Source organism: Larus michahellis, chromosome Z (assembly GCF_964199755.1).
Source record: "Larus michahellis chromosome Z, bLarMic1.1, whole genome shotgun sequence".
Lineage (NCBI taxonomy): Eukaryota > Metazoa > Chordata > Aves > Charadriiformes > Laridae > Larus > Larus michahellis.
Window position 1 is genome coordinate 55,718,057 of NC_133930.1, and position 25,707 is coordinate 55,743,763.

At 47.0% G+C, this 25,707-nt stretch overlaps 1 protein-coding gene across 2 annotated transcripts in view; it reads right to left on the reverse strand.

The window, feature by feature from the left end:
* ABCA1 (ATP binding cassette subfamily A member 1) overlaps nucleotides 1-25,707 on the reverse strand; it is a 100,193-nt gene that overhangs the window by 13,300 nt on the left and 61,186 nt on the right. Inside the window, exons 9-38 of one of the 2 annotated variants that reach the window (XM_074569115.1) lie at nucleotides 23,318-23,558; nucleotides 22,585-22,724; nucleotides 21,769-21,885; nucleotides 18,899-19,087; nucleotides 17,823-18,028; nucleotides 17,555-17,731; nucleotides 16,733-16,955; nucleotides 16,183-16,404; nucleotides 15,357-15,561; nucleotides 14,705-14,818; nucleotides 14,104-14,275; nucleotides 13,460-13,591; nucleotides 12,790-12,929; nucleotides 11,620-11,757; nucleotides 10,857-11,077; nucleotides 10,323-10,395; nucleotides 9,580-9,782; nucleotides 8,495-8,543; nucleotides 7,464-7,577; nucleotides 6,957-7,108; nucleotides 6,383-6,507; nucleotides 5,884-5,982; nucleotides 4,465-4,654; nucleotides 4,213-4,307; nucleotides 3,762-3,794; nucleotides 3,202-3,307; nucleotides 2,415-2,489; nucleotides 1,825-1,994; nucleotides 723-900; nucleotides 43-158 (exon numbers count right to left, since the gene is read on the reverse strand). In XM_074569115.1, coding sequence (XP_074425216.1) covers nucleotides 43-158; nucleotides 723-900; nucleotides 1,825-1,994; nucleotides 2,415-2,489; nucleotides 3,202-3,307; nucleotides 3,762-3,794; nucleotides 4,213-4,307; nucleotides 4,465-4,654; nucleotides 5,884-5,982; nucleotides 6,383-6,507; nucleotides 6,957-7,108; nucleotides 7,464-7,577; nucleotides 8,495-8,543; nucleotides 9,580-9,782; nucleotides 10,323-10,395; nucleotides 10,857-11,077; nucleotides 11,620-11,757; nucleotides 12,790-12,929; nucleotides 13,460-13,591; nucleotides 14,104-14,275; nucleotides 14,705-14,818; nucleotides 15,357-15,561; nucleotides 16,183-16,404; nucleotides 16,733-16,955; nucleotides 17,555-17,731; nucleotides 17,823-18,028; nucleotides 18,899-19,087; nucleotides 21,769-21,885; nucleotides 22,585-22,724; nucleotides 23,318-23,558 — 4,415 coding nt within the window. The remainder of the gene's footprint in view (nucleotides 1-42; nucleotides 159-722; nucleotides 901-1,824; nucleotides 1,995-2,414; nucleotides 2,490-3,201; nucleotides 3,308-3,761; nucleotides 3,795-4,212; nucleotides 4,308-4,464; nucleotides 4,655-5,883; nucleotides 5,983-6,382; nucleotides 6,508-6,956; nucleotides 7,109-7,463; nucleotides 7,578-8,494; nucleotides 8,544-9,579; nucleotides 9,783-10,322; nucleotides 10,396-10,856; nucleotides 11,078-11,619; nucleotides 11,758-12,789; nucleotides 12,930-13,459; nucleotides 13,592-14,103; nucleotides 14,276-14,704; nucleotides 14,819-15,356; nucleotides 15,562-16,182; nucleotides 16,405-16,732; nucleotides 16,956-17,554; nucleotides 17,732-17,822; nucleotides 18,029-18,898; nucleotides 19,088-21,768; nucleotides 21,886-22,584; nucleotides 22,725-23,317; nucleotides 23,559-25,707) is intronic. The other variant, XM_074569116.1, reaches the window with a different exon arrangement.

The window sequence follows — 25,707 nt, forward strand, 5'->3', positions numbered from 1 at the left end:
TAAGACCCTTCCCAGTCATCCTTCTGATGAGAAATTCCTTACCCATAGAGAAACAGAAGGAGAGCCAGCACAGGCAAGTTGGAGGAGGATACATAGGACTTCTGCTGGAAGCAGATGAAGATGATGATGACTAGCGTGGCTGGAACAATGTAGTTGCACTGGAATGTGAAAAATATGGCTTTAGATTTGTTTCCAGATGACAAAGAAATGAAAGGTGTCTTTCTGCTCTGAACCAATGCTCTTCAACATTCTTCAGCGCTCCCAAAGCTGTTTCCAATGGGAGACTCTTAGGAGTGTCACATGTGTGAACTACAATGTAGTACACATTATAATTTACATTTTTTGGTCCCTCTAGAAGTAGTCAATGGACTCTCACAGTTTCTGGACGCCACAGGTTGAAAAAACATGCTTTGAGCAGAGCAGAACAAGGGACTACAAAAGCAAAAATTTGGGGGTAGCTATTTTAAAGTGACATAATAGATGCTGATGACTGAGGTTACGGCTGCCCTCCCATCCTCTGTTCAGTGTTCATTGTCCCACTGAGGTGAACCACTGCCCCAAGAGAGTAAACACAAAAGTCCTAAGCACAGTTGTTATTCACTGAACTACAAACACATTACAACTGGGGCCCACCGGCCCCAACTGCACTTTGCATTTCAGTGCAACAGACATACTACAAACACAGAATGCAGGACAGTTAAGCACAATCACAAAGCCCTTACCATATCCCAGACAAAGTTGGCCAGCCAGTAGATCACAGGTTTCACACCACTGATGAACTGCAAGTGTTTAGCCTTGCTGACACGTTCCTGGATAAGGAAGACCACAAAGCTGGCAGGAACAAAGGACATGGCAAAGATCACACAGATGGAGACTAGGACATCCACGGAGGTGGTCATCCTGGACAAAAAAAAAGAAGAAAGTGAACTGTTTGCATGCTGGTGCTGGCTCCTTTGAGATAAAAATGAGGAAGCTCACGCAGGGCAGTGCAGAAACCATTTCTCTTTCTGTCCCTGTTTTGCAGGGCAAAGGAAGACCACATCAGGCTGTCTTAACTGCACAGTTTTTCTCCAGTCATAACAAAGGGAACACACACAGCCTGCTGGCATCTTGAGGACAACACCACAACCTGCAAATTGGTTGGAAACTTCAGCCTAATAGACTGCTTTCTGCCTTCCTTATCACCACCACTTTGTTTCCAACTTAGTGCATTTCTTGGGGTTGTTGGGAGTCTGTCTTTTTTTGTGCGTGTGTTGTTTAAAAGTTCAGAGGTATCTGACTGTCATCTGCCACCGCTCTAAGGTTTGAAGGATATATGTGCTGACAGCTTGAGCCCTGACTCTGACTGTGGTAGTAGTGGACTAGTCAATATCTCAGTGCACTAAGCCCCGTGTAGTACTGTGTGCTCCCCCATGTTGAGACAGTGGGCAAAACTGAACAGCATCTATCAATGCTTCCTCATCAAACCGTGGCACCTTGGGACAAAAGAAGGACCATATTCATGGTGAGCCGTGTTTCTGGATATTACTGAGAGGAATTTCCCACGTGGCAGAAGGTCTCAAGATTACACTGGTTCTTAGAAACTGAAGCTTCCAGGGACTGAGAGACACAAAAAACTCGCACAGCAGTGCTGTTCAACAGCAAGTGCTCAACAGCACATGTTGCCACCTGCCCACACCACAGAAAATAAGGCCAGCACATTAAGACCTAAATGTCACAGGCCACTGAGTGTCCACCAGTGAGGCTAAAAGCTCCCATGTTGCCTGTTTCCAGTAGTAAGCAGCTGATGAGTTCAAACTCATCTGTATTCACGCCAGGACTTACAAAGCCACTTCAGAGAGCTGTTGCTTGGTGAGGTTGAGTGGGTGATTGAAGGCAGTGATCCCATAAGCACTAGGGTTTTTGCCCTGCTGCAGGTTAGCCCGAAGAATGGCATTGTTGATCACATTCAGGAAGGAGGCGATGGCATGCCAGCCCTTGTTGTTGAACCACACCTGCAAGAGACAACATCAGCATCAGAAAGGCACCAGGTACGTCAGTTACCCAACATGCTCCTGAGCGCTGCAGAACATCCATTCCTTGAGGGCACATAATTTCTTTCCACATCCTTCCAGCTAGTTTGCTCAGGGACAGAACATACAGTTTGATCAATAACCACAAGAGGCTGCTGAAGATAGAACTGATCCAGCACTGAACTCCTTCTGGGCCTTAGGCCTAGACTCCAAGGGAGAAACAGATTTTAGGGAAATCCACAGAAGAATACAAGCTGCATTTATTTCCTCCACTAGCAAATACAGAGAGCTCTGGTCTGCACAGTTGTCCGAAGGCAAACTGCTGCAACTTTGCTAACTAAAAATAACTCCAGGTTACCAGAGCTTCAAATAGTAGGCACAGGTGAAGACCAGTTAATTTACCTTCACATTGTTCTTTGTATCCAGGCCTTTCATGAAACTTGACAAGCTGTTCAGAAACCGATCTCCAGAACTCCCCTGCAAACAGCAAAGAGACAGTTACTTCACCTCTGAGAGTACCTTTATTCACGTCCTGGAGTCTAGGGCAGTGGGGTGTCACACTGTGTTTTTCACATCTCTGACAGTTTTCTTTCCATTCTGCAGCCTGTATCTGCCAAGCCAGAGGTGGTAAGAAGGCTGAAAAAATGCAGTTTTCCTCTTCCCTTTCCTTTCTGCAGTCCCACTGGTAAGAGAGGTCTGCCTTAGGCCTGTTTTTTTTTCCCCAGCAATAAGTATTAACCAATGTTCAGAGATGTTGCAGCCCACAGGCAGTCTGAGAAGAAAGCAGTGTCCAAAATTCTCTTCTAACCCAAGGCAGACTCAGCATAGGAGGGCTCAACTGAGGTTTTGAAGGAGACGGCAACCACTTTTTAAATCCTTGCCTTGAGACCTCCACCCTGTCCTGCCACAGAACACTGAGAGGTGCCTGTAATCCCCACTGGCTTGCAACCGGTGCTGGGCAGAGCCCACAGCAGCAATGTGGGCTGTGTACACCTCAGCTGAGTGTGTCCCCAAGTCTTCTACTGCTCCCAGACAACAGCCTGGGAAACTCCAGCTCAGAGAAAATGGGGAGAAGCCACTGGACACAGCTAACATACACATGAGCCACATTTTATGGCTTCCAAGTCATTTAACAAGTAACAGAGCTCTGACATTAGTGCATCCTGGGTTTATGGGGGAAGCTGCTCACCTGTGCTAGCTCCAGGATCTTCTTCACCTGTTTAATGGCATCAGTGACTTCATGGCTTGGAGGAAGCATGAGAGAACTGCTGGCTCCCAAGGAAAAGCCACCATACCTGAAAGTTCAGACAGAAAGTGATGCTAAGACCTGACTACTCACTAACCTCCAGAAAATGCCACTCCTCCTCCCTCCCCAGATGTCTCCTCTTCCTGCTCTATATCCAAGGCAAGCGTGTTCACTCTTACACGAAGGGATGACTTTGATCTTCCAACACTGCTGCTTAGTCATGATGTCTCTCACTCCTTGTTCCTGGGATTAAATACCCATCTTATGACTACTCAGTATGCTCTTCCTGCAAATCTTTACAAGCCAATATTGCTCTCCACGTAAGGCAGGCATGCTTTCCAGTGATGTGGGTTTTCCCAGTTTATTCTTAAACATGCTCCCTCAACATTTGGCAGTTAAGAATCATAGAAAACAAACTGCAAAGCAGGGTGGATGTGTCCTGCTTAATACAGTGCTTAAGGGTTAGCTGACACGTACAAGCCAGAGAAAAGGCAGTAACTCACCTGAACTCATTCACCCAGATCTTATTCTTTAAGCTGTAGAGACAGAAAAGAAAGCCAATGTATAACACATTGTATTATGTACAGGAGGAGAGACAGACCTACTAGCGCTGCAGAGACACCACCAGGGAAAAGAGTGCACTACCCTCTCACATCTGGCATATGTCCCACCACTCCTTTTGGTGCCCACACCCACCTAGGATTGGTGCCCAGACTTTCCCTGTACTCTGCCTACACGGCTCAGGACACTCCTCTCTCAGAGCTGCCACAGCACCACTAATAAAGCAGAAACACCACTTCAGCTGTGGACCAGGACATCAGGAGCTGAGTGGCTCTGGCCCACTGCTGAAGAGCTTGGGTGGTGAAGGCCTGTTCACTTCATCTGTGCAGCATTCCCCATAAAACAAGCAGCATTTGGTGGGGAGGGAAGGGAGAAGGCATGTTCAATAGCTACCTTTTCCCAATGATCTGTGCATATGTCTTCACCAGATAGTCCGATATGTTGCGGCCTGTCAGATTCTGGAGGATGTCAGCAGTGTCTTGCTCGCGCTGGCATCACCGAGGAAAACACAGATAAACACCCATCAGAAAACACAGATGCCGAGTCGAACAAACTGTGTGCAGTGCTGCATGTAAGAATCACAGCCAGCCACTCTGCTCTCCAGCAGCATCCCTCACTGCAGTACCACAGAGCTCCCTCTCCTACCTGTGGGGGTGGCAGCCCGCCTGCACCAGGGGGGCACACAGGCAGCATCTTCTTGATCTTCTCATTGCTGCACTCGCAAGACGGGGAAGGGTTCTCCATGCTCCAGTTGCCTTTCAAGAAGATGTCCAGGACTGAGTCTGGGACTGAAGCGGTGGTCCACTCCATCTGCCCCACGGTGCAAGGAGTGTCTCTGTGTCAGGAAAGAGGCAAGGCAAACGCAGTTTTTAGAACAACTACGATGGTCTTTGCTTACAAGCCATCTAAATACCAGACACCACAGTCCCCAGAAGAGGCAGGCTGTTCTTCAATGCAGCCTGACCTCACTGAATTGAACAGCTCAGAGCAACAGACCAGGCTCTGCAGCTTCTAATCTAAAGATTCACAGATCCCAGCGACACAGAGACTGAGGGTGGCCAACACCAACTAGTGTCGGACACCCCACTCTTCTCATTTGCTCTGCAGCACGTGAGTGCTTTATTTCAGTCAGTTCCAGCACACATAGAGTCCAGAGTTCAAGGAGCGTCTGGATGATGCTCTTAATCATATGGTTTAGTTTTAAGTAGTCCTGCAAGGACCAGGGAGTTGGACTCAATCCTTATGGGTGTCTTCCAAGTCAAGATATTCTGTGATTCTAAGATCATGGCAGACAGTCATTCCTTGGATGACTTGGATTTCTGCCCTTGCAACACCAGAATGCTGCCCTTCCCCAAGGCAGCATCAGTGGGCAGCATCAGTGGGCAGCCTCCTCCCTGTGCCCCATGGGTGGAGTAACCCAGTTCCTGTGTCTGTTTTGCAGAATACAGCTTACTTTCCACCACTGGCCAGCATATAAGGCCCCTCGTCTAGGTCCCCTCATCTCCCTCCACATCATCCTCTGAACGTGAGCTGCAGTTCTTCTGGGCTAGACACACTATCCTGGACTATATATACCCCTTCTGCACTCATGGCCTGGACTTCAGCGATTTGCTCAAGGCCATGCATCAAGTTAGCAGCAGAGCTAGGAAACATCACCAATGCTGTCTGGCTCTCCACTCTTTCTGCTGTTGTTTGTGGGCATACTAACCTAGGTTTCTAGTGCAGCTAGAAACAGAGGACTGTAGAATGGCCATAGCTACAGTCAACAACATACAGCAACATGACTAGGTCCTTTTCCATGTTCAGGACCAAACAGTAATTTGATTGAGAGACTACTGTCTCTTCTCTGTCTTGGTCAGTAAGGACTTGCTCACTCCATCACCATGCTGAGGGCTGGTAACTTTCTAAAAGGTCCTGAGCAGAAAAACTGAATGTAATTGCAACTCTTTTGACTTAAATCCTGCTCTGGCCACGAATAACTATCATTCCCTAAAGCCAGGGAATATACTGGGTAACCAGAAGCCAGGGTTGGGCTTCCTATTCCCAGTCCAGAGTTCTACTTACGGGATGGAGTGTCCCTGCATGCAGCGTGTCCCAAAACCAGGCTTATTGAGAAGGGCGTCCAAAAGCCTCTGAGTGCCTGCATCTTCTGGAGCATCGTTGCTATGGGTAAAGCAGAGAAACACTATCAGGTCAGTGGGGTAACATGCACACAGCAAAAGCAGCAGCAGAGCAAGGCTAAGAGCACACTGAAAGAGCTCAGGAAAAGGACATGGGTAGAGATTTCCCTTTGCCTGGTCTAGAAGCACATACGCTCCAGGTCTTTGTACATAATATTACTAGAGTCATAGCACCATTCAGAAATGGATATGGCCTTGCCAGTAGTTGCAGTTGGCATTTAAAGGTCAAAAAAAGAAACTACCAGGACTACATTAATATGTGCTTCTGAGCTAAGCACAGAAAACAAATTTAAACAACCTGGTAAAGAACTCAGTAACTCAAGTTTGCAGAGAAGAACAGAATTGTAGGATTCAGCACCATTTCTAGGCCACAAGAAACATACCTAATAAAAGTGTACTGCTCATCATACATCCAGGGCTGTAATTCCAGGCTGGGATACTTCCCAAAGGGAGGAACGATCAGGCTGAACATGAGAGCAATACACACGAAGACAGCTGGCAGTACAATCTGAAATGGCAAGGAAAGAGCAAACCCTTTTTAAAGCAAGTGTTCCCAGAGGCAAGAAGAGCTACACGTGAGTCACTTAATGTATCAAAACTTTGAGAAAGTTTCCCAGGAAAGTCTATGCTATTTAGAACAACGCATTGCTAGACACCAATGCAAGACCTGTCCTGGCATTCAACCAGGGCACTCACTTGGGATGCCTGCAAATTCTGCCCTCAAGGCCACATTTGGATTTGAACCTCAATTCATCCTTGCTGTGCAAGAATACTCCAACCACTTGGTTATCCTGTAACTCCTTTCACTTCCACAGGCCCCCCTTTTGCTCAGATGTGAAGACCAGTTTTCATTATCTGTATTCCTTTGAGGTTTTCTGCCCACCTTTACCTCTGAATACAATGCATGGCTCAGAGCTGCCCCTGCTGAAGGACTCTGCACATGTTGGGTGCTCTCACCTGAGCAAAGAAGCCCTTCCGGCTTCTCTTGGCAATAAGCAGCCTCTTCCACAACAGAGCCATGAACTGCTGCTGGGTGAGTTTCCAGCCCTTCATCTGGTAGGAGCCTTTCCCATCCATGCCGCTGAGGAGGTCTGTCTCTCTGGATTCTGCTAGCAAGAAGAAATGACCCTCATTCAAAAGCTCACAGAGATGCTCTCTGGGCACTTCCGTGCTGGAGACACAGGGTGATAGCTGGAGCAGCTACTCTCACTCATCAAAAAAATAAAAGAGAGTGGTGAGCAGAGATAGCAACAGAAATTCACATAAATGCATTTCCACCCTTATCTCTGAGCCTTGATGGAAGCATTGAGTAGGCTCCAGATACTGCACCACCTACTACTCCTAAAGGCAAATAAACCACCACTCCCTTTGGCAGTGTCAGCCTTATGATTTGTAGTGTTTATAATATAAAAAGTATAAAAAGAGTGTCCACAAGAAGAAAACAGGCCTGAGCCACAGCAATACCTGGATCTATGTCCGAATCATTAGGATCAAATGCATCATCTTCTGTAAATGGACGAAGGCAGCTCTGTCTGTCTCCAAACACACGCCTGTTCCTTCTGGCTGGCAATGTCCCATCTAAAAATAATGCAGTCATGATTAGCTGAACTGCTTCAGTTAATCTCCAAATAGCCCCAGAAAAACCAAAGCAATATCATTTTCATTTTACATGCATTCTGTGTGCAAACTGAGGAGCTGATTTGGAGTGACTGCCATGCAGGTAAAAGTAAAAACAAGACTGCCACTCTGCAAGGGTCACATGTTTTATGCACCACTTTTTGTGTGCTTAGAAGCTTCTTCCAGTGCGCTAGACACCTTTTTCATTTAGCCACAGAAAAACAGCAGGCTGCTCTCACTGTAAGAAAATTCTTACTTAATATGCACATGACTTCAAGTGCAGTTTGCTAGCACGAGTTTATCAGGAAACGGTGGCATGAGCATTTAGTGCAGTGAGGTGCTCTCAGAAAGAGAAAGTCATTTGATCCCTACTACAGGCTGACCCCATCATGAGCTTTTCCTATTCCTCGGAGTAGACAACAGTGTCAGTCAAGTAATTCACAATATACTCAAACAGTAGAAACTCTCTGCTATTACAAAATAAACACACTGCCACTGAATCAATATAAGTTAATAGTATATAAAGCACACATTAAGTATACCAAGAACAGCTATTTTAGATCTTTAAAAATATTAGCACAGCTGAGTTCCAGTTCAGTCTGAAATAGGGCCAGTCACAGCTTGGCATGTGTCACTGTATAGCTCTGCCATACACAAATGCCACTCACCTGCCAAAGGTTGGTGAGACCAAGAACACTCCTCATCTGAGATACCCACTAGCCCCTTTATTTTCCCTAGGAACTAAGCCCTGCACCGAGATTTTACTCCTGAAAACATCTAGGTTTGGTCAGCCTCGTGCTTAAGCAGCACAAATACCATACAAAACGGTACCTCGCCAGGAAGTGCCCTTCAACTCCACGGGAGACAACTACACCCACCTGAGGTTTCTGCATCCACACCACTATCATCAGCCACTTTCAGGAAGATCTGAAAAGCAATGGTAAGTGTCAGTGAAAATTCGAAGAGGAGCAATACTGTGGGGACTGCGTCACGAGATGCCAAAAGAAAGCACAAGGCTGACAGATGCATCACGACAACAGCAGACATAGGGTTTATCCCCTGTGTGATGGGAACATGGATTTTGTGGCTTCTCTCCAGCTTCCAGAAACGAGCCTGTAACCATACACCAGCCGTTCCCCCGTTCCAATATCAGTTTTCAGTGCATCTCAAACACAAGCTCTTTCCCATGTCTCACATAAAGACTACTTACTAAATTTGGGGAATCTCATCTTCCTCCTACTCAACAGTACTCACACTCCTGTTCATGCTTTAATAGGCACCTTTGTGGAGCTGAACACTCACAAACCAGAAAAAACATTTTCAAATTGCAGATAGTAGCTAAGACCTTCACAGCTGTGGGAGGACCCACAGGGCAACCTCAATAAGTGACACCACCAGTTCAGGTTCTCTTGTCATCATTTAAAAAAAAAAAAAAAGAAAAAAAAAGGACATTTCACATAAACAGGGGATAAAGATGCCTGACACTTCTGTGATAAAAGGCAGGCAGGCTTGTCAGCTGGAACACAGCCACAAGGAACAAACCCTAAAAGCATCCCTGACAAGGGCATACATCTAAGTGGATTTTGTAAAATATGGTCTCCAGTACTGAAATGTATGTTTTCAGTTAAGTGCAGCAGAAAGCATCCCTAAAAATACCTCAAAGGTATTTACACAGTCATTAGAAGCCAAATTAGGGGTCAACCTTCACGTGACATCTCAGCAAAGTACAACTGAGTACAAAGGATCTGCCTGGGCTTGCTTGTACTACATTTCAGTTTTTAATGCACGCTTCTATGAGCACACACTGGAACAGGGCAGAAGACAATCCATTTTGGAGAGGAACACAAAGCTGCCTGTTCTACAATAAATGTGTACAGGAAGAGACAAGACTCCATCTCGTTCTTATTTCTGCCATGATTAATTTTGCCTAGTTTAAGTCAAAGACAATCTTCAGCTCACTCACCTCCTCCAGGGTGGTTTCAGAGATGCCATAGCTGGAAATGCCAAGATCAGAGAGACGGTCATCAATTTCATGGAACAGCTCCACGAAAGCTCCCTCTTTAGCAGCCTTGTATGGCAAGACATAGGTTAATTCATGGCCGATATCCTCCACCAGCCTGGCCTCAGGAACATGTTTTGTAATGAGATTTGAAATTGCAGAGACATCTAGAAAAAACAGAAGCAAAAGATGGTGTTCATCTTGTTACTGCTTATTATGTGGAAAGAAGACCTCAGTCTGAAAAACCTTGCCATAAGGAAAGGAGGGGAAATGGATCACCTCCGGAAAGCAGCTCATTTCCATGGAAAGTCTGGTTTCTTTTTACATTTAACACAAGTTTGGACGAAAACCTGGACCCAAGCCTGGCTATTCTTTTTATTTGCAGAACTGGGGAGTGCTTTTACGTGCTACTGGCAGCTCTTCAAGCCATTGATGTACAGTTCACCAGCAAATACTACACATTGCTAACAGGCCTAGCATCTATATAATCTTTGGTTATTACATCTCAGGACAGCTTGAACTCAAAATGGCTCACTAAAGAAAAATGTTCCAATATTTACAGATTTAAAAATACCATCTCTGTGAATTTAATAGCTGTCCCAAGACTGTAGCTACATAGGGGCACAAGGTTAAGTCACTTGTCCAAGGTCAAAGATAGCACAAGGTCAACACTCAGACTGAATCTTACATTCTTTTCTGAGCCTCACCTATTGTCAGTGTGTCACTTTCATGGTCACTGCCAAGGCCAGCGTCAGAGCTGCTCTGGGAGACACTGTCATCCTGGTAACAAAAGAGAAGACAACCATTGTTTCCTGCCGTTTAATCAAGAAGGGGCCCACAAGATGCTACACTCTGGGTAACCCCAATCAGATGCTGCAACATGCTGGATACTCCACAGAGGAGTCAGGAAGTAATAGTGACATACCACTGCAAAGGGAAGAAATACAAGTAAGGGGTCACAGTTATAGGTGTGTTACAGAAGTGTTCACTTCATCTGTATCTCTCCAATCAGCTTTGTATCATTGGCATTGGAAGAAACTATAATTGAGATGCATGTCCCATGCAACAGTTTAACCAGACATGATCTGGCATAGTATCTATAAAAGCAAGTAACACTTATTTTAAAGAATAAGGGATTTCTCTTTGAGACTTTCTGCCATGTAAAATCTTAGCTGTTGCTTCCCATAAGCCTAAAATTTCTTGAAGGAAGAATGAATATCAGCAGAAAGGGTCAGCTGTACCTTTTTCAGATAGGACACTGTGCTGCTGCTGTTTCGGCAGGAGCTCAGAGAGGAATCCACATCCTTCTTGACCAGGGTCAAATAATAGCCTGTTCCAAGCTGGTTCTTCAGGAAGAGAGAAGAGCCAACACAGCAGAGCTTGCCATGAGAAATGATGGCAATCCGGTCCCCCAGAATGTCTGCCTCATCCATGTGGTGCGTGGAGAGAATGATAGTGCGGCCTGGAAGAAAGCAAGGGAAGACACTCCTGGTAAGTCAACCATGGTCGTGTTCCCAAGCTAACGCCGCATTCATCTGGATCTTGCCATGAAGTTAGATGGGAGGTTGATGCCACAACCTCAGGCTCCTTTGAACGAGGCTAGCAGTATCGAAGAGGTTCACAATTGCCGTCATGGGTTTATTCTCCCCACTCTCTGCAGGCCCTCGTCATGCTCAAAGGCAGGCTAATTTCACATCAGCGAGGCTGGCTGCACAGAGCAGAGCAGGACACTGCTGCAACCAAGGGTGAATTTCTGACTTTACCTGCCATCACAACGCAGTGAGGAGCTTTGTTCATGAGCTCTGACATGAATAGGATAAGAAAGGAGGACAGATGAGAGATCAGAACATCCTTGTCCAGCACGCTCTTTATTCCTTCCTCAGTGCAGGCAACAATAGATTTGCAGAGACACGTTGCTATTTTGAGAACAGTCATGAATCACGATTGATTTTTCTTTTGCTTTCCATGACACATTCGTTAGGAGTACAGAAAAAGACCACATACCTTGCCGATACTTGAGAAGCAATTCCCATATCCCTCTGCGAGAATAGGGATCCACCCCAGCTGTAGGCTCATCCAGAATGACAACCTTGGAGCCACCAACAAAGGCTAAGGCAACTGAAAGCTTCCTCTGCATGCCACCTGACAGGCACAAGAAGAAAGAGGTGTTCAGGCTGATGCAGAGATGAGGGGAACAGCACTAGCAGCAGAACAGTGAATAATGAGCTCTCCAAGAGAAAGCAGAATTGCATACTGAGATCTAAGATCAAGCACTGCTACTGTTTCAGGCGTTTACGGTCCCATCACTTTCAGGACAGGGGATAATTCATCTGGATGGTCTTCTCTCGGTGGAGTCCGACTCTCCTCCTACTGCAGGAAACCACACCTTGCGAGCCTTTCCATAAGTGAATCATACTATCTCAGCATCGGCAGTACTAAGTTGCCAGGCTGGAGGCCTAACCATATTTGGAGCACAGGTCTCCGGAGACTGAGCAGCAGAAATAGGTCCCCAAGAGACACCCCCCCCCTCCTGTGGAAGTGTGCCAGATGCAGCAGCAAGGAATTATATTACACTCTTCAATATTAAAGCCAACCTGTGGCCATCTGCTCTCCCTTCCCAAGGTCAAATGCACAGGCTGTGCTGACAGTTGTGTCAGAGACAAAGGAGTCTCAGTCCCTCAACTATCTCATGCAGACTGATACAAGAATCCTGCCGCTCCTGAACAAAGGGGAAGCATACTCCAGGACACCAACTGAAGAAAGGTAAATCGGCATAAGAAATGCACATATGGTCCACAAACAGCAAGGGACTTGGGAGATTATGGTCTGAGCCACTCTCACCTAAACCCGTAAAACCCAAACATATTAGTAATCATTTGGAGAACACGTATCACATGTAGCTGGACTATGTAGTGATGGAAACAAGCACAAAACGTTCAGAGAAAGTGAGTGACTTGTTACGGACATTAGATAGCAAAAGACAGTGCAAGATAGTTAAGTTTACTAAGATATCCTGATTAGGTACTTAATAAGTAAATGATTTCCTTAAGTGCTTAATTGTGTGGTACTCTATATTTAACTGGAGGATTCAACCAAGGTCCGTGATGTGAAACCCAAGAGAGCTTTTCCAGGGCTGAGGAAGCAGCTGAGAAATGTAAAAGCAGCTGAACCTACCAGAGAGTTTGCTTGTCCTCGCTTTCAGTTTGTGTGGCAAACCAACATCCACTGCCATCTGCTCCATCTCCTCTTTCACCTTCTTTTCCGGCAGCCCTTTGAGCCGAGCATAGAACCAGATGTGCTCTTCCACAGTCAGCCTAGGGAACATGAGCAGGCTCAGGGCACAGCTGACAGCACCATGCTGGGATTCATCCCTTGTATTAGCTTTACAGCAGGCATGTTTGTTTGCTTGGGAAAACATCTTTTAAGGCTGAGGTCAGGAAGGAGCTACAGACTGGGTGTGCTCAGCTTGGGCCTGATTTCAGAGTGTGGCTATTCATCACCAATGTACATAATCCTCCTTTAAGGGTGCATGACAGAGTACCCCTAACATCCCAAATCACTAGGCAATGGGGAAACATTTGGCCTAGTTAAGGTTAATGGAGTAGATTTCTTTAAAAGGAGACGCAAAAGATGAAAGCATAGGCTCTTGCTGATAATTCACAGGAACATATGAACGTGCTAATAAATAGAATGTCCTTGAACCAATCTCACATCATCCTGCTGTCTCGCACCATGTGCACAGATAAAGATCGGACTGCTCTAGCTGAAAGCACACTACTGTCTCCTAAAGAAACCAAATGTCTGTTGGATGACACCAGACCTACGTCTCACAGATGCTACTCACAAGTCAAACAGCACATTGTGTTGTGGACAGACACCCAGGTTCTGCCTGATGGCGCTGAGCTCAGAGCGGATATCTTTGCCCAGGATGAAGGCTGTACCCGAGGTTGGGGGAAACAAGCCAGTCAAGATGGACCTGAAGGACAAACACAACAGATAAGCAGGTTTCACCACTAGGAAAATGGCTGCTGCACATGTCAGGATGAACAAAGAGTGGGGGGAAGCCCTGGGGAACTCCCACATCAGGAAAGCAGTCTGAGAAACATCTCACTAACGGATAAAAAAAAACCCCAAACTGTTCCAATGTTTTTAACACACCCACATGACTCTGCTTGAAGGAAATAATTTTTCCTCTAAAAGCTTCTTATCCTTTCAGTCCAAACTCGTTTCCTTACGCTGTTAAGTCAGAATCACAAATGGCATTACTAAAAAGTGCTGGCAGCAGATTCATTTGGCAGAGCCTCAACCTCCAGTTTCAGTCCCCTATACCTGTGCACCTTCTGAGGCAGCTGCACAACTAGGGTAAATCATCAGAGTCTGCACCAGCTTGCATACTGCAGTTGTACAGCTACCTCTACCATATTGAATGCAACTGCAGTATTCAGAGTCGCTTCCGCTTCTGTCTTAAAAGCATTATTTTGTTCTTACATGGTAGTGGTTTTCCCTGCTCCATTATGTCCCAGAAAGGAGGTGATTTGTCCTTCATAGAAGTTCAGGGTGAGACCATCTACAGCAACTTTCTTGCCATCACGATAAACCTTGACCAGGTTCTGGATGGAAACACCAAGGCTCAGATGCATAGGCTCTTCCTCCTTGCAGACTGGAAGAAAACAGAGAGAGATATGGTAGGTTTTAACAGCAAATGTGTCGGAGTTCTAATAAATATCACATTCCCCCAAGTCTGTGGAGATCCAACGAGAAATGAGCTATATGAAGATGTGACCACATTTCTTCCTGAGGGACAGGAACCTTCCACAGAAGTTGTCCTTCAGCTCTTTTGTCTCTACTGGGTTCATGAAATGGGAGGAATTCTCAACTCCATGAGGCTGGAGTACCCATCTGCTCTCAAGTGGGCAAAGCACCTTGGGTTTATCTGGATACACCCACCTGATAAGCATACCCAAACTGCGATAACAAAGGAATGACGAATTTCATCTTAGCCATGCCAGTCCTGCTGTCTTTGGACTCTCCTTTCAAAGAGGCAGACCATAATGCTTCACTGCAGAAAGGCTCTGTGTCCAGCACTTACCTTCTGAAGACCCTTTCTGGTCAGGATGAGGCTGCTGCCTCTCCTGTGGTTCTTCGCCAAACCAATAGGACTTTGTGAAAGGAAAGTACCAGGGCCTGGGAATCCCGTACTGACCTGAAGAGAAAAGCATTACATAAGCCTGACTATATCTGTCCCTTTTCTTGTATTACTTTTCAGGACAAGAAGGGAAGTACTTTACCCCCGGTTAGCCTCTAGGTTTGGCAGGACTAAGAAGAAACCTTTCCTGATGAAGAGACTGCCAGACTTAGATGCTAAGACACATCTCTTTCCCCAGACTTCACTTCAGGGTTAAAAGCCCTGTGCTGGAAGGTGCTAAGGAGCCACATGTGGTGCTGATACTCCCAACTCCTCCTCTGCAGCAGGATCTGTGGACTTAGCAGCTCAGAGAAAGGAACAGCTGAAGTGCAGCAAAGCTTCTGGGAGCAGCTCAGCCACTGCCACAATGGGGCACAGCCTCTGTGCTGGGCAAGTCACTGCTATTAGCAGCAACAACTTTACTGTGGTGCTGGTCTGTCGTTTTTCCTCCATGACCTTTCTACAGCTCTGCTCAAAAATGGGCCCAATTTGCACTTTGGTAAATGAGGAGGGTGAAAGGATCTATTTAAAAGCGTGAAGCAGAAGCAGACCTCACCTGGGAAGACAGACTCAATGTACCAGGTCATGACCCCATATAGGAAGGTGTCAAACAACATCATGACAGCAGATGTGGTGATGCTAAAGCCATCTTCTTCCAATGGGCTCTCAAAGAAGTTGTCCCACTGAACACCAACTCCCTGCTCTTCAAACAGTGCGAAGTACTCACAACCAAAGCCAAAGGCTACTGGAGACAGCAGGCTCTGCGAACGGGAGGCATGAACATGCATTCAGTTTTTCACAACTACTCTCCACCTGGGCAGCTCAGCTCTAGCATAAGGCTATGGACATGGCCCAGAAGCCTTATAGGAAAAGGCAAAGGTCCAAGGAGCATGACCTTATTTGCAGAGAGGGAGTGGCAGCCTCAGTGCTGGTGCCAGCAAGCAAGGCCTGAAGTCTCTGCTAGACCACCACCCAGAAGTGTTTGTTTCCCTATTTTCTTTCCCTTGCTCTTTGGACTTTTATGTGAGGGAGGAGATCACTAACAGCCACCCTTCTCCAAACAAGTAAGAAGTGCTGTGCAGAGGAAGGGCAGCTGGTCCCTTCAGCCTGCATAGCTGGTGGTACAGCATCACAGCGTACAGAGATCAAGGCGGCTTAGTCTCGGTGAATTATTTCTACCAAAGCCAACAAAACCCTCCCAGCAGCTCCTAACAGGCTCAGTCAAGCCTCTTCACCAAGCCCAGCCTTGATGGCCTCTTTAAACTGGAAAATTAACCTCCCATTGCCACCTCCCCCTGCTTCTTGTCAGTGTCAAGCTAGAGAGCTGCCCAGTGCCACACTGGTGGAGGCCCAGTACCCAAGACAGTTTCCTCAAGACTCACCGCAAAAATCTTGAGTGAGAAGCTGACATAGTCCTGCCAGGCAACACACAGCACATAAGGCAGGTACAGCGTGAAATAGACAATGCCCCCACAGGCAGCTGCCAGGTTGGCTCTGGAGAACACAGTGCTGATGAGGAAGCACTGGAGTATGGTCACAACACCAAAGATCGACAGGAAAACAAACACCACACTAGGGTCACTGTAAGGCAGCAGATTTCCCACCTGGCAAGAGAAAAACACGTACATCAGGCTTTAAAAGGGCTCTCCAAGATGGCTCCAGTACAAGCGGGTCTGTGGAGGTGCACTTTGCTCAACAGCCTTCCCAGAAGTAGGGCAGTACCAGAGGTACCTTTTCAAAAGTGATGAATCTACTACAACCCCTCTTGCTGTTTTCAGTCACTCAGCCCCATTTTGTTCCAAAATCCTGTTCCCAAAAAGTTGCTGGCCAAACCATTTACCAACTCCTCCCCAGTGTGCCAGTGCAGACCACTGCTTAGCAGGCTCTCAAGGCTCTACATTCTGCTGCCAGAGACCAAACCAGTCAACTCACCTTAAGGATCAGCACCAGCAGACCTGCACTCATCAGGAGAGGGATGAGGCTGCTAATGAACCAGCTTAGCCAAAGGATGCCATTGTCAAGTCCCATAATCCTCATCGTCTCCTTCAGCCGGGCTTCCTTCTCATACACAATGCCCTTAATTATCACAGCCACAGAGTAGATCCAGGCTAGAGTCATGAAGAGAGGCATGGAGCGACTCATGACACGCAGAAATCTGACAGAAGGAAGGGAAGTGGCCAGGAGAAGAGAGTTAGAAAAACTACTGCAACTTCAGGCACCACTCCAGGACTAGCGGAGCATGGCAACAGCTAAGGCTACACTGCACAAAGCAGTCAATGTGCTGAGCATGACACAGGATCACCATGAGGTGAGGCTGATGGGTCTAGAGCACATCACCAGTGCGGAATGGGAGTGGAGTTGCAACTGTCCCTCAGTGGAAGAGCGGGTGCAAGACCTGTCTCTCCTGGTGACTGCTCTCAACTGTCCTCTTTCCACTCTCCTCTGCCTAGGTCTCTGCTTTTTTTCCCAGTGCTATTTTTGCCTGTATCAGGTTTGGGGATATGGTCACATGTCAGGAATGTACTCTGTATGCGAACGTCCTGTACAGACATTCCTTCTCCTGGGAAGGACTATGCAAGTCATTACATATTCCAAATCCTCCATGCAGGTGCCCTAATTCCAGGGATTAGAACACTAAGGAAATTGCTCCCCCACTGATAGGAGGGACATAAACCATGCCTGAGGAGTGACAAAAGCCCATGCCTCCCACACCACAATCATCCCAGGAGCTTTTGAAGCAGCCTGCATACATACATGTCATCCACATAACATGGGTAGGGCATCTGCTGCACATAAACTCCTGTCTTCTTCTCTGAGCCTGTCTGCACCCTGATGATGGCCTGTTCCACCACATCCTGCAGGTAGGCAAAGCCTCCCCAAACATAGCGCATGTCCTCAAAGGGGTCAGCACGGGGACCAGGATCCCAGTACCTGCACCGAGGGAGCAAGACCTTTCCATTAGCAATTCTCATCACCACATCCCCCATAACAAATTGTTTCTAAGGCAGATGTCAGGACTCACCCATCCTTGATCTTGTTTGTCCTTTCCACGTTATCAATGTCCATGCGTATCTTGTATTTCACATGTTGAGGGAGCTCTACACTGTTAGGAGCTATTTCAGTGAAGACTATGCCAGCCCAGAACCTCCTTTCATCCAGAAGCTCCAAGGACTTGTTTATAAGCCGAACTTCTGTGGCCACAGGCTCCAGTTTATCCAAGTTGACACACTAGACAAGGGCAGATTTCAAAGTGTTTATGTGGTAAGTTACCAAACCAGAATGTACTTTGTGACATTTGGGAGGGAAAAAAAAGGAGAACTCTGCAATGGTAATGCCAAGCCCAAGAAAACATGACAGCACTGGATGCTTTGCAATGACTCATGGTAGCCCAGCAAGTTGCTAGAGATGTCGTTTTTTCCTGCTTTGACCTGCCAGTCAAACATATCACTGAGAAATACACCAGCAAAAGTATTTTCTGCACAAGAGCTTAGGTAGCATTGCAGTTCTAGCTACAGGATCTCATCCAGGTATCCATTTCCATAGACAGTCTTATTTCCTCTGTTATAAATAAACTATGTCTGATTCAAAGCTTTAAAAATCAGTGTAGAGACCCGAAGCCTTTGGGCCAAGCCCCTGACAGGCCAAGGCCCATTTCTGTTTTCACTCATCTGCCAAGATGACCAAGTAACAAGTAGAACCAATTTCATTATTTCCTATGTATTCCTCAGCTTAAAGCAGCTGCTAGCTTCACTGCAGTCCCCAGCTAAAACCCCAGATCGAAATATGAGCTGTTACACTGCCGAAGCAAGCAGCAGCTCTGAGTCCCCCAGTAACAGCAGGGTGGGAAACCACATGCAATGGCCAAAGTGAGAGCTACGAGAACAAGGCCTACAGTTAGGTTCTTACATCTATATTTAGGCACCTGAATAAATGATATTTTCTAACATGCAGTGCACTCAGCCCTACTAAAGCCTGGTTGTTTACAGAAAATAGACTGATAGAACATCTATCTTCCCTTTCCAGGAACACCCCACCACATGAGTGGAGACCAAGCTGCTGCCCTCCCCCAGCTCTGTGCCCACACTAGCAGGATCTCACCTCCATGAAGCGGGAGATGGTCTGGATAGCCCGGTCTGTCTCATTGAAGGCATCCACCCAGGTATACACTGAGCCGTTTGCTGTCTCAAAGTCCTCCTGGTGGTTTGACAGGAAACGGGCAACATCCTCCACTGTCCAGTTGGAAGATGGCAAGTGCAGGTCCCATAGAGCCTTGCCTTTCAGCAGCGTCTGCAGGTATTTTATTTTCAAAGGAGAAATAGTTGTTGAGAATCAATATTAGATCTCCTGTCTCACCACGAAAGCAAGCACTACTGGGGAAAAGGCCTTTTTTAAAAGTTTTTTGGAGATGCCTCTGCCATACTGAGAAGATCAGCATGGCGGGTGCCTTCCTCTGACCCTCCCATTGCAAAGGATGTGCCTCCCTCAGTTCAGATACACCATCGGTGTTATCTTTGCAGGCTGGCTGGCTGCCACCATGTCCTGCCACCCTTCTCCCATGGAGAGGGCAGCAGAGAGCCACGCGTAGCTCTGCGCCTCGCAGACCCACCCCTCCCGAACAAACCTCCGCTCCCAGCTGGCATGGAGAGGGGCTGTAGAATGGCTGGAGACCGAACCGTCACAGTGCTGAGCAGAAATACCAGCGCTAGAGGCCAGGTGGCTTTTCTTATATATTTTGCTATTGTGCCATCAGGGATGGCTGAAGCAGCCCTGTACAGCCATGATGTCCTGCCTCTCTGTTCTCCTATCTGGAACAGTGCTTTCTTCACCTGTTTTAACTGCTAGATTTCTGAGGATACGCTATTGCCCCACTATGTGTATGCACAACAACCCACACACGCGCAGTCCAGGTAGAAGGACCTGGCATTGAAGCAGAAACCAGTCCTCTGGGCAGAAAACATAAAGGCAGGCAGGAGAGGTGCGTTAATTGTAAAGGAAACAGTTGAAGTGAAGTAGAGGATAAAAAAAAAAAGCCTACACATGAGAGAAAACTGTAAAAATCCTGACCAATAAAAACAGGAAATGGACTTTCTGCCAGAACGCAGAATGAAGCGGAGAGGTGAGGAGCTTCCCCACGTTCTGCTGTTACCAGCAAACCATAAAGTAAGGGTCACACAGTTACAAAAACAGCATCATGAACTGGGAAAACAGAATAGGCCAAGCTGGTAAAGGAGAACACGCAAAAAGGAAATCCAAGCAAACGGGGATCATCTACAGTGCGCTCTCCTCGCATTTGGTCTTCCAAGGTTGGAAGTTGGTGGTTGGTGGAGTTGGTGGTTGGTACCACCATCCCCGGCAGGAAGGGTGCCATGCTTGCAGGGAAGGGGCTCAGCCTCATCACATTAAGCAGCAACACTAAAGCTCTGTAACTCCAGGGCCACATGTTGTCCCTCCATGAAGTTAGCAGCTGCATTACCATCAAGCTGGAAATGCCAAGATAGGCAAGCAAAGCACTTTCCTCTCCTTCATAGAGAGGAAGAGAACTAACCACCCTAGTCATCAGGGTTAACAAGAAGCATAAAATACAAAACCAGAAAAGCCCAGTGCTCATTTAAAAAAAAAAAACTAAAAAAAAAATAATGCAGCAACATTTAGTTTTCAAAGGACACAACAACAAGCCAATATCCAAACCTTGACTTTCTGTCTGCACTCTCTGCGAATGGTTCAGTTTAGAGTTGGTGGCCCTGATTCTCACCTCCCTGATGCCAACATCTACAGAATTAACTCACAAAGCCAACAGAGGCACAGGAGTGATGAAAATGATGTCTCTGACCCTCTAGTATGTCATGTTGACAACAGAGCAGGTCAGAGACTATACAGCACAGCATTACATTGGGGTAAACAAGGAAGGAACTTCAAGGCTTAAAAGACCTGGGAAGGTCTGCACTATGACACCCAACCTGCTGCCTTGCAGACACAACAGGAAAAACTACTCTACAACTGTTTCTCTGTTGCGTGATCCCAGTTTTACATCACTGTGCTGCCAAAGACATCAGCACGGGATGCAGAGACCCACCCCTCAGAATTGCACCTGAGGGAAGTAACAGTGAACTAAGCCTCAAACCAGGACAGCCACTTAAGCAGATGATGCCCCAGCAATGCAGGTCTAACAGCTGGCACAAAGCTCCATGGAGCCAACAGGCTAGCAGAAAGCATGTCAAATCCAAACAAGACTCCGAGCCCCTTCTTCATGGTACATTATGAAGCAATCAGCCACAGAGTGATGTTTGCTTTTCTCCCAGGTATTACTAAATTAAGCACACCATCCAACTCCAAATTAACTTGTGTTGTTTTGGGGTGGGTTTTTTTTGTTTGGTTGGGTTTTTTAATTGGAGTTTTTTTTGTTTGGTTGGTTTTGGTTTGTTTTTTTTTTTTAAACAAGATTTGTGCCAGATTACTGCCAGGCATCTAGGTTCAGCTCTAGCATGATAACCACTCAATTCCTACTGTACCCAATGGGGCCCAATGCCACCTTACACCTTCCAGGATCTGATCTAGACATATGACCACTCATTTTGCTGCTATCACGAGAGCACTGTTGTGAAAAAGTGCACAACACAGGGAGCTGAACATGTCAGCAACCCCGCAGGCTCCCAGTTTACAAAAAAACCCCAAGCCAGATATTCATACCGCATTAGGGCAACACTGTGGAAGAAACAGCCCATTTGCCCACAGGGGCAGATTAAAAACTAGTGTTAAACATGCATTGCTCCTGTTTGCAGCAGGTTGTTACATGAAGGAGGTGATGCCAAGTTTAATGCAAGATCGGAACAATCACATGTTTTCAAGAGTGGGTCTCATCCATTCTATTTAGCTGCCCAGCTCAGCACTGAAGCACCATCTAAAATAAATATTTCATCACTTATTGCAGAAGACAACTGTGGTCGCTCTGGCAAGGACAGCATACTGACCCGAATGAGATCCATTTCCTGACTACTTTCCATAAACGTCCAAATCTTCGGGCTTATCTCCTCCCACATCCCCCCGAGGTCACGAAACACACCCAGCTCCTGGAATGTCCTGTTCACCTGTCGGCAAAGAGGAGAGGAAGGTTATTTCCAAAAACTGGCAGCGATCCACTGCGTGCTAAGAGGGTGCATTGACCTGTCAAGTGAAGTACTGAGTGTTGCTTATATTCAAACAGCAGCTCAGCTTCTGCAAGGACCAGAGTAGGGAAAATCAAGTGCACTTGGAGAAGAACAACAACAGGGATTGTGGATGCCTGTGGCTGAGCGCTGCCTTTCAAGGCTGGGCGGCGAATGACTCTGCCTTGGAGATGAAGGGCACACAGAGGCAGCCCCTCCCCACGTGCTGGAAGAGTCTTGCTGAGGGAGCTTGGGGAATTAGAGAGCACATTAGGTAAACCACAATCGGAAATGATTAAGAATCCATTGACCAGCTTGCAGTGGAGAAGAGGAAGGACACCCGAAGGCTTATCAAGGTCTTCCCCACTCCCATATCCCACATCAGAGATGCAAAGCCTGTGGATAATCAAAAGGCACCACCAGGTGCCACTTCCAGCCAAGTCTAGAAAAAGAGTTCAGCCTGGCCTTTTCTCCTTGAGCCTTCAACAGCAAAGGCATGGGAGGTGAGAGACCAGGGAGGCTGTGCTTTGCAGACAGTCCTTTCTAGGCTTGTGTTTGGGCCCAATTTAACACAGAGCAGCTAAGCTGCCCAGCCAGAGGACATACCTCATCCTACATATCAGAGGATAGGGCTAGAGTTACCTCAGTCATGACCTTCCTTACAGCTGGTGTGTCTGGAGTGTACAAGATCTTCCCAATCAGCAACGGTTTCAAAGCCCTCCAGATAATCCTGGAAAGCGGGCTGGATTCCAGGTTCTTCATCAGCTCATTGCAGTAGGGTGCTGAGGAGGAGAGGACAAGGGTGAGTGGCTGAACAGCACGGTGACAACTGCAGAAGGCATATGCCCAACTTGTGTGGGCTTTAAAGGACAATCACAGCTGAAAGCACAGCGTTTGTCAGACAAGAAAACCCCTTCTCTACTGCAAAGCTCCACAAAAAGCCCCCTTCAGTCCAAGCCTCCACAGTCTCCCCAGCAAGCATGGAGCACCCAGGTAGCCTCCAGCTTCCTCTCAGAGCCACACTGCTAGTCCTGTACTGCTCCCACAACCCCGCTGCATGGCGTGAGCAAAGTTTGTCCAGAAAAGCCCAGATTTCCAAAGGCTGCACATGACTGTGCTCCCTCTCCCCGGGAAGGAGGGTCCACTGCACAGACTTCTGTGGACTCTACAGAAGGCCCTTCCAATCCCTTGCACAGTGATATCCTCACTGGCCTTAAGGGCCTGGGCAGGAGGTGGCATGTGCATACCTTTCTGAAACAGCGGAAGGTATGCTCTCCCTTAGGACCACCTGGTTTCATCTGTGGAAGTTTGCGAAACACTAGCGATGACAACCATCAAGTAGATGGGACTTAGGCCACGCTACGGTTACACTTACTTGTGGAGTTATCATAGAAATTAGTTACATCGTCTTCAGTGCTGTTGCCTCCAAATAGTGCTTTGTAATTGTTATCCTCATACCAGTTGAGGGATTTAATTTTGAGTCCTCCACCTTCAGGATGGCCGCACACAATGCGCGACACAGCCTGGTAGATCTGTGTAGAGGAGTTTGAGGCATTCACGTTGTTCAGGAACATCACCTCTTGCCTCATGTCGCTCCAGCTCTTCATGCTTAGCAACTGGAAGGGGAGGTAGGAGAAGAGAGTGGAAGCAGGGATAGGAACAGGATTAGTGAAAGAAGATCTTGCCACTTTCCTTCAAATGACACATCTCTTTTTGAACAGATGAGAATCCCCTTGAACACAACATCAGCAGTGAAGACCAGGGAAAGCATATTTACTCCCATGACAGTGGGACAACGTAGAGAGAAGTCTCTTATGTGTACGCACAAGGAATGTGCCCTTGCCAAGCTCTTTACTCTTAAGTTTTCTCCTCCGGTGCTGTAGGTGGTTCCTGCCCTCCTTGCCCTCTCACATGGAAGCTACACTGCTTGTCCTCCCGGTTGCACCACAGCTCACATTCCAGTGTAGCCCCCTCATGCCGGGTAGGGTGGGTGCACTGAGTCAGAAGAGGGAGTAAGGAACAACATAAAGTGAGTGCAGCTCATGGGACACAGACCGTATGAACTGAAGGCCCCGGCAGTATCACCTGGCACAATTCTACCAAGGTCAGCAAGCCTCCACCGATTTACAGCAGGCAGGCTGTTTGACCTCCTAGGTACGTATTGCTTGTCCCTGCCCCAGCACCTCACTGCCCTGTTGTCAACAGCATTCCCAGAAAACCCTTGAAACAAGCCCAGCTGTAGCCTGAGCAGCACAAGCTGTGCACGTAGCCAGCCACATCAAGGAGCCTTCTCCTGCCCAGCAAGCCTGACACCAGGCCCAAGGTGACAATGCAGAACCGGCCAGGAGGATTGGTACCCAGCACAAGCATCTACCTGCAATATGTCATGAACAAAAGTACCAGGCACTCAGCCCGAGACACCCACTGCATTAATGTTGCCGTAGTCAAGAGGCACGGCCAAGCTCACCGCAACAGAAAAAGCAACGCACCTCCGCAAGCACTGGTTTCACACTACACTCAAGCATTGCGCTCGGACTCCCCGTCTGGAGATGTAAGAACATCAGCAGAGGTGTGTCCATGCAACCTAGAAGTCTGTTATCTCAGTAACCTCTGTGATGGTGACAATAAGTGGATGTTTGCAAAAAATAAGGCAAGGGCAAAAATGTAGGGTACTTCCCACAGGTAACCTTCCAGCTTCCATTTATTTTCAGCTCAGGGAACTTCTGTTTCCTAACCCTCAATGAATTTCTTCCACAGTAAACTCCTGCAGTTTTGAACATCCACAAGTATTTAACATCCAACCTCCTCTCCCTTCTCCTTAACTTGGTTATGGTTAGCTCCATTTGGTGCCATGTTTTTTGTACTGAAAGAGACAGTGAACATTCAATTCCTATCTCTTTTGGGGGGGGGGGCACTCAACTCTATAGACCTCTACCATATCCCCAACCATTTCTTTTCCAAGCTGCCACGTCCCAGCCTACTCCCTTGTTCCTTGTGAGAAAGTCATTCCACTTCCCAATGTCCCAACTGCCCTTCTCTGAGCTTTTTCCCGTTCTGCTATCCCTTTTTGTGCAGAGAAAGGGCCTAGATCTGTATTCTGTATCAAAGAGGAGGGCAATCTACAGTTTTATATAGTGTCATGGTAACATCTTACAGCTGGTTCTCCATCCCTTTTTAAATCTTTTTTAGCATTTGATCTGATTTCTTGACTGCTACTGAAATATAAGGTAACGTTAACTTGGATGGTTTTGCTGTGCTGCCCAGAACAGCAACATGCACTAATAAGGGCACACAGAGCTGTGAGACACCTATTTGTAACTGCTCATCAGCTGCATCTCAGAAACAACTTTAGATGCTGTGGCCTAACTGCCCTGTTTTCAGAGACAATAACAGAGTCCGTCAAAGACCATCTGCCAGTTTTGCTTACCGTGTATTGATTTTGTCACCTTTGTTTAAATAAAATGCAGACAATCAAAGTCTAGGACAGCTGGCAAAGCCAACCATCAACAATGCAGAAAGCAAGATGGTGTGCTGGAACAATTCAATCCAAATTTACCCAAGGAAAGCACACCCAGAATCTCTGGCCTTACACTGGGAGGCAAACCCAACCCTTTGTGTTCATCTGTAGCACCGTGCGTGCTTTAGATGTACTAACATCTGGACAAAAATTCTTGATGCTAAACAACAGCTACTATGTGTGTCACATACACAAGGAGCCTCTATTTTTAGCTGCCTGAAAACACACGACACATTGATATGATGGAA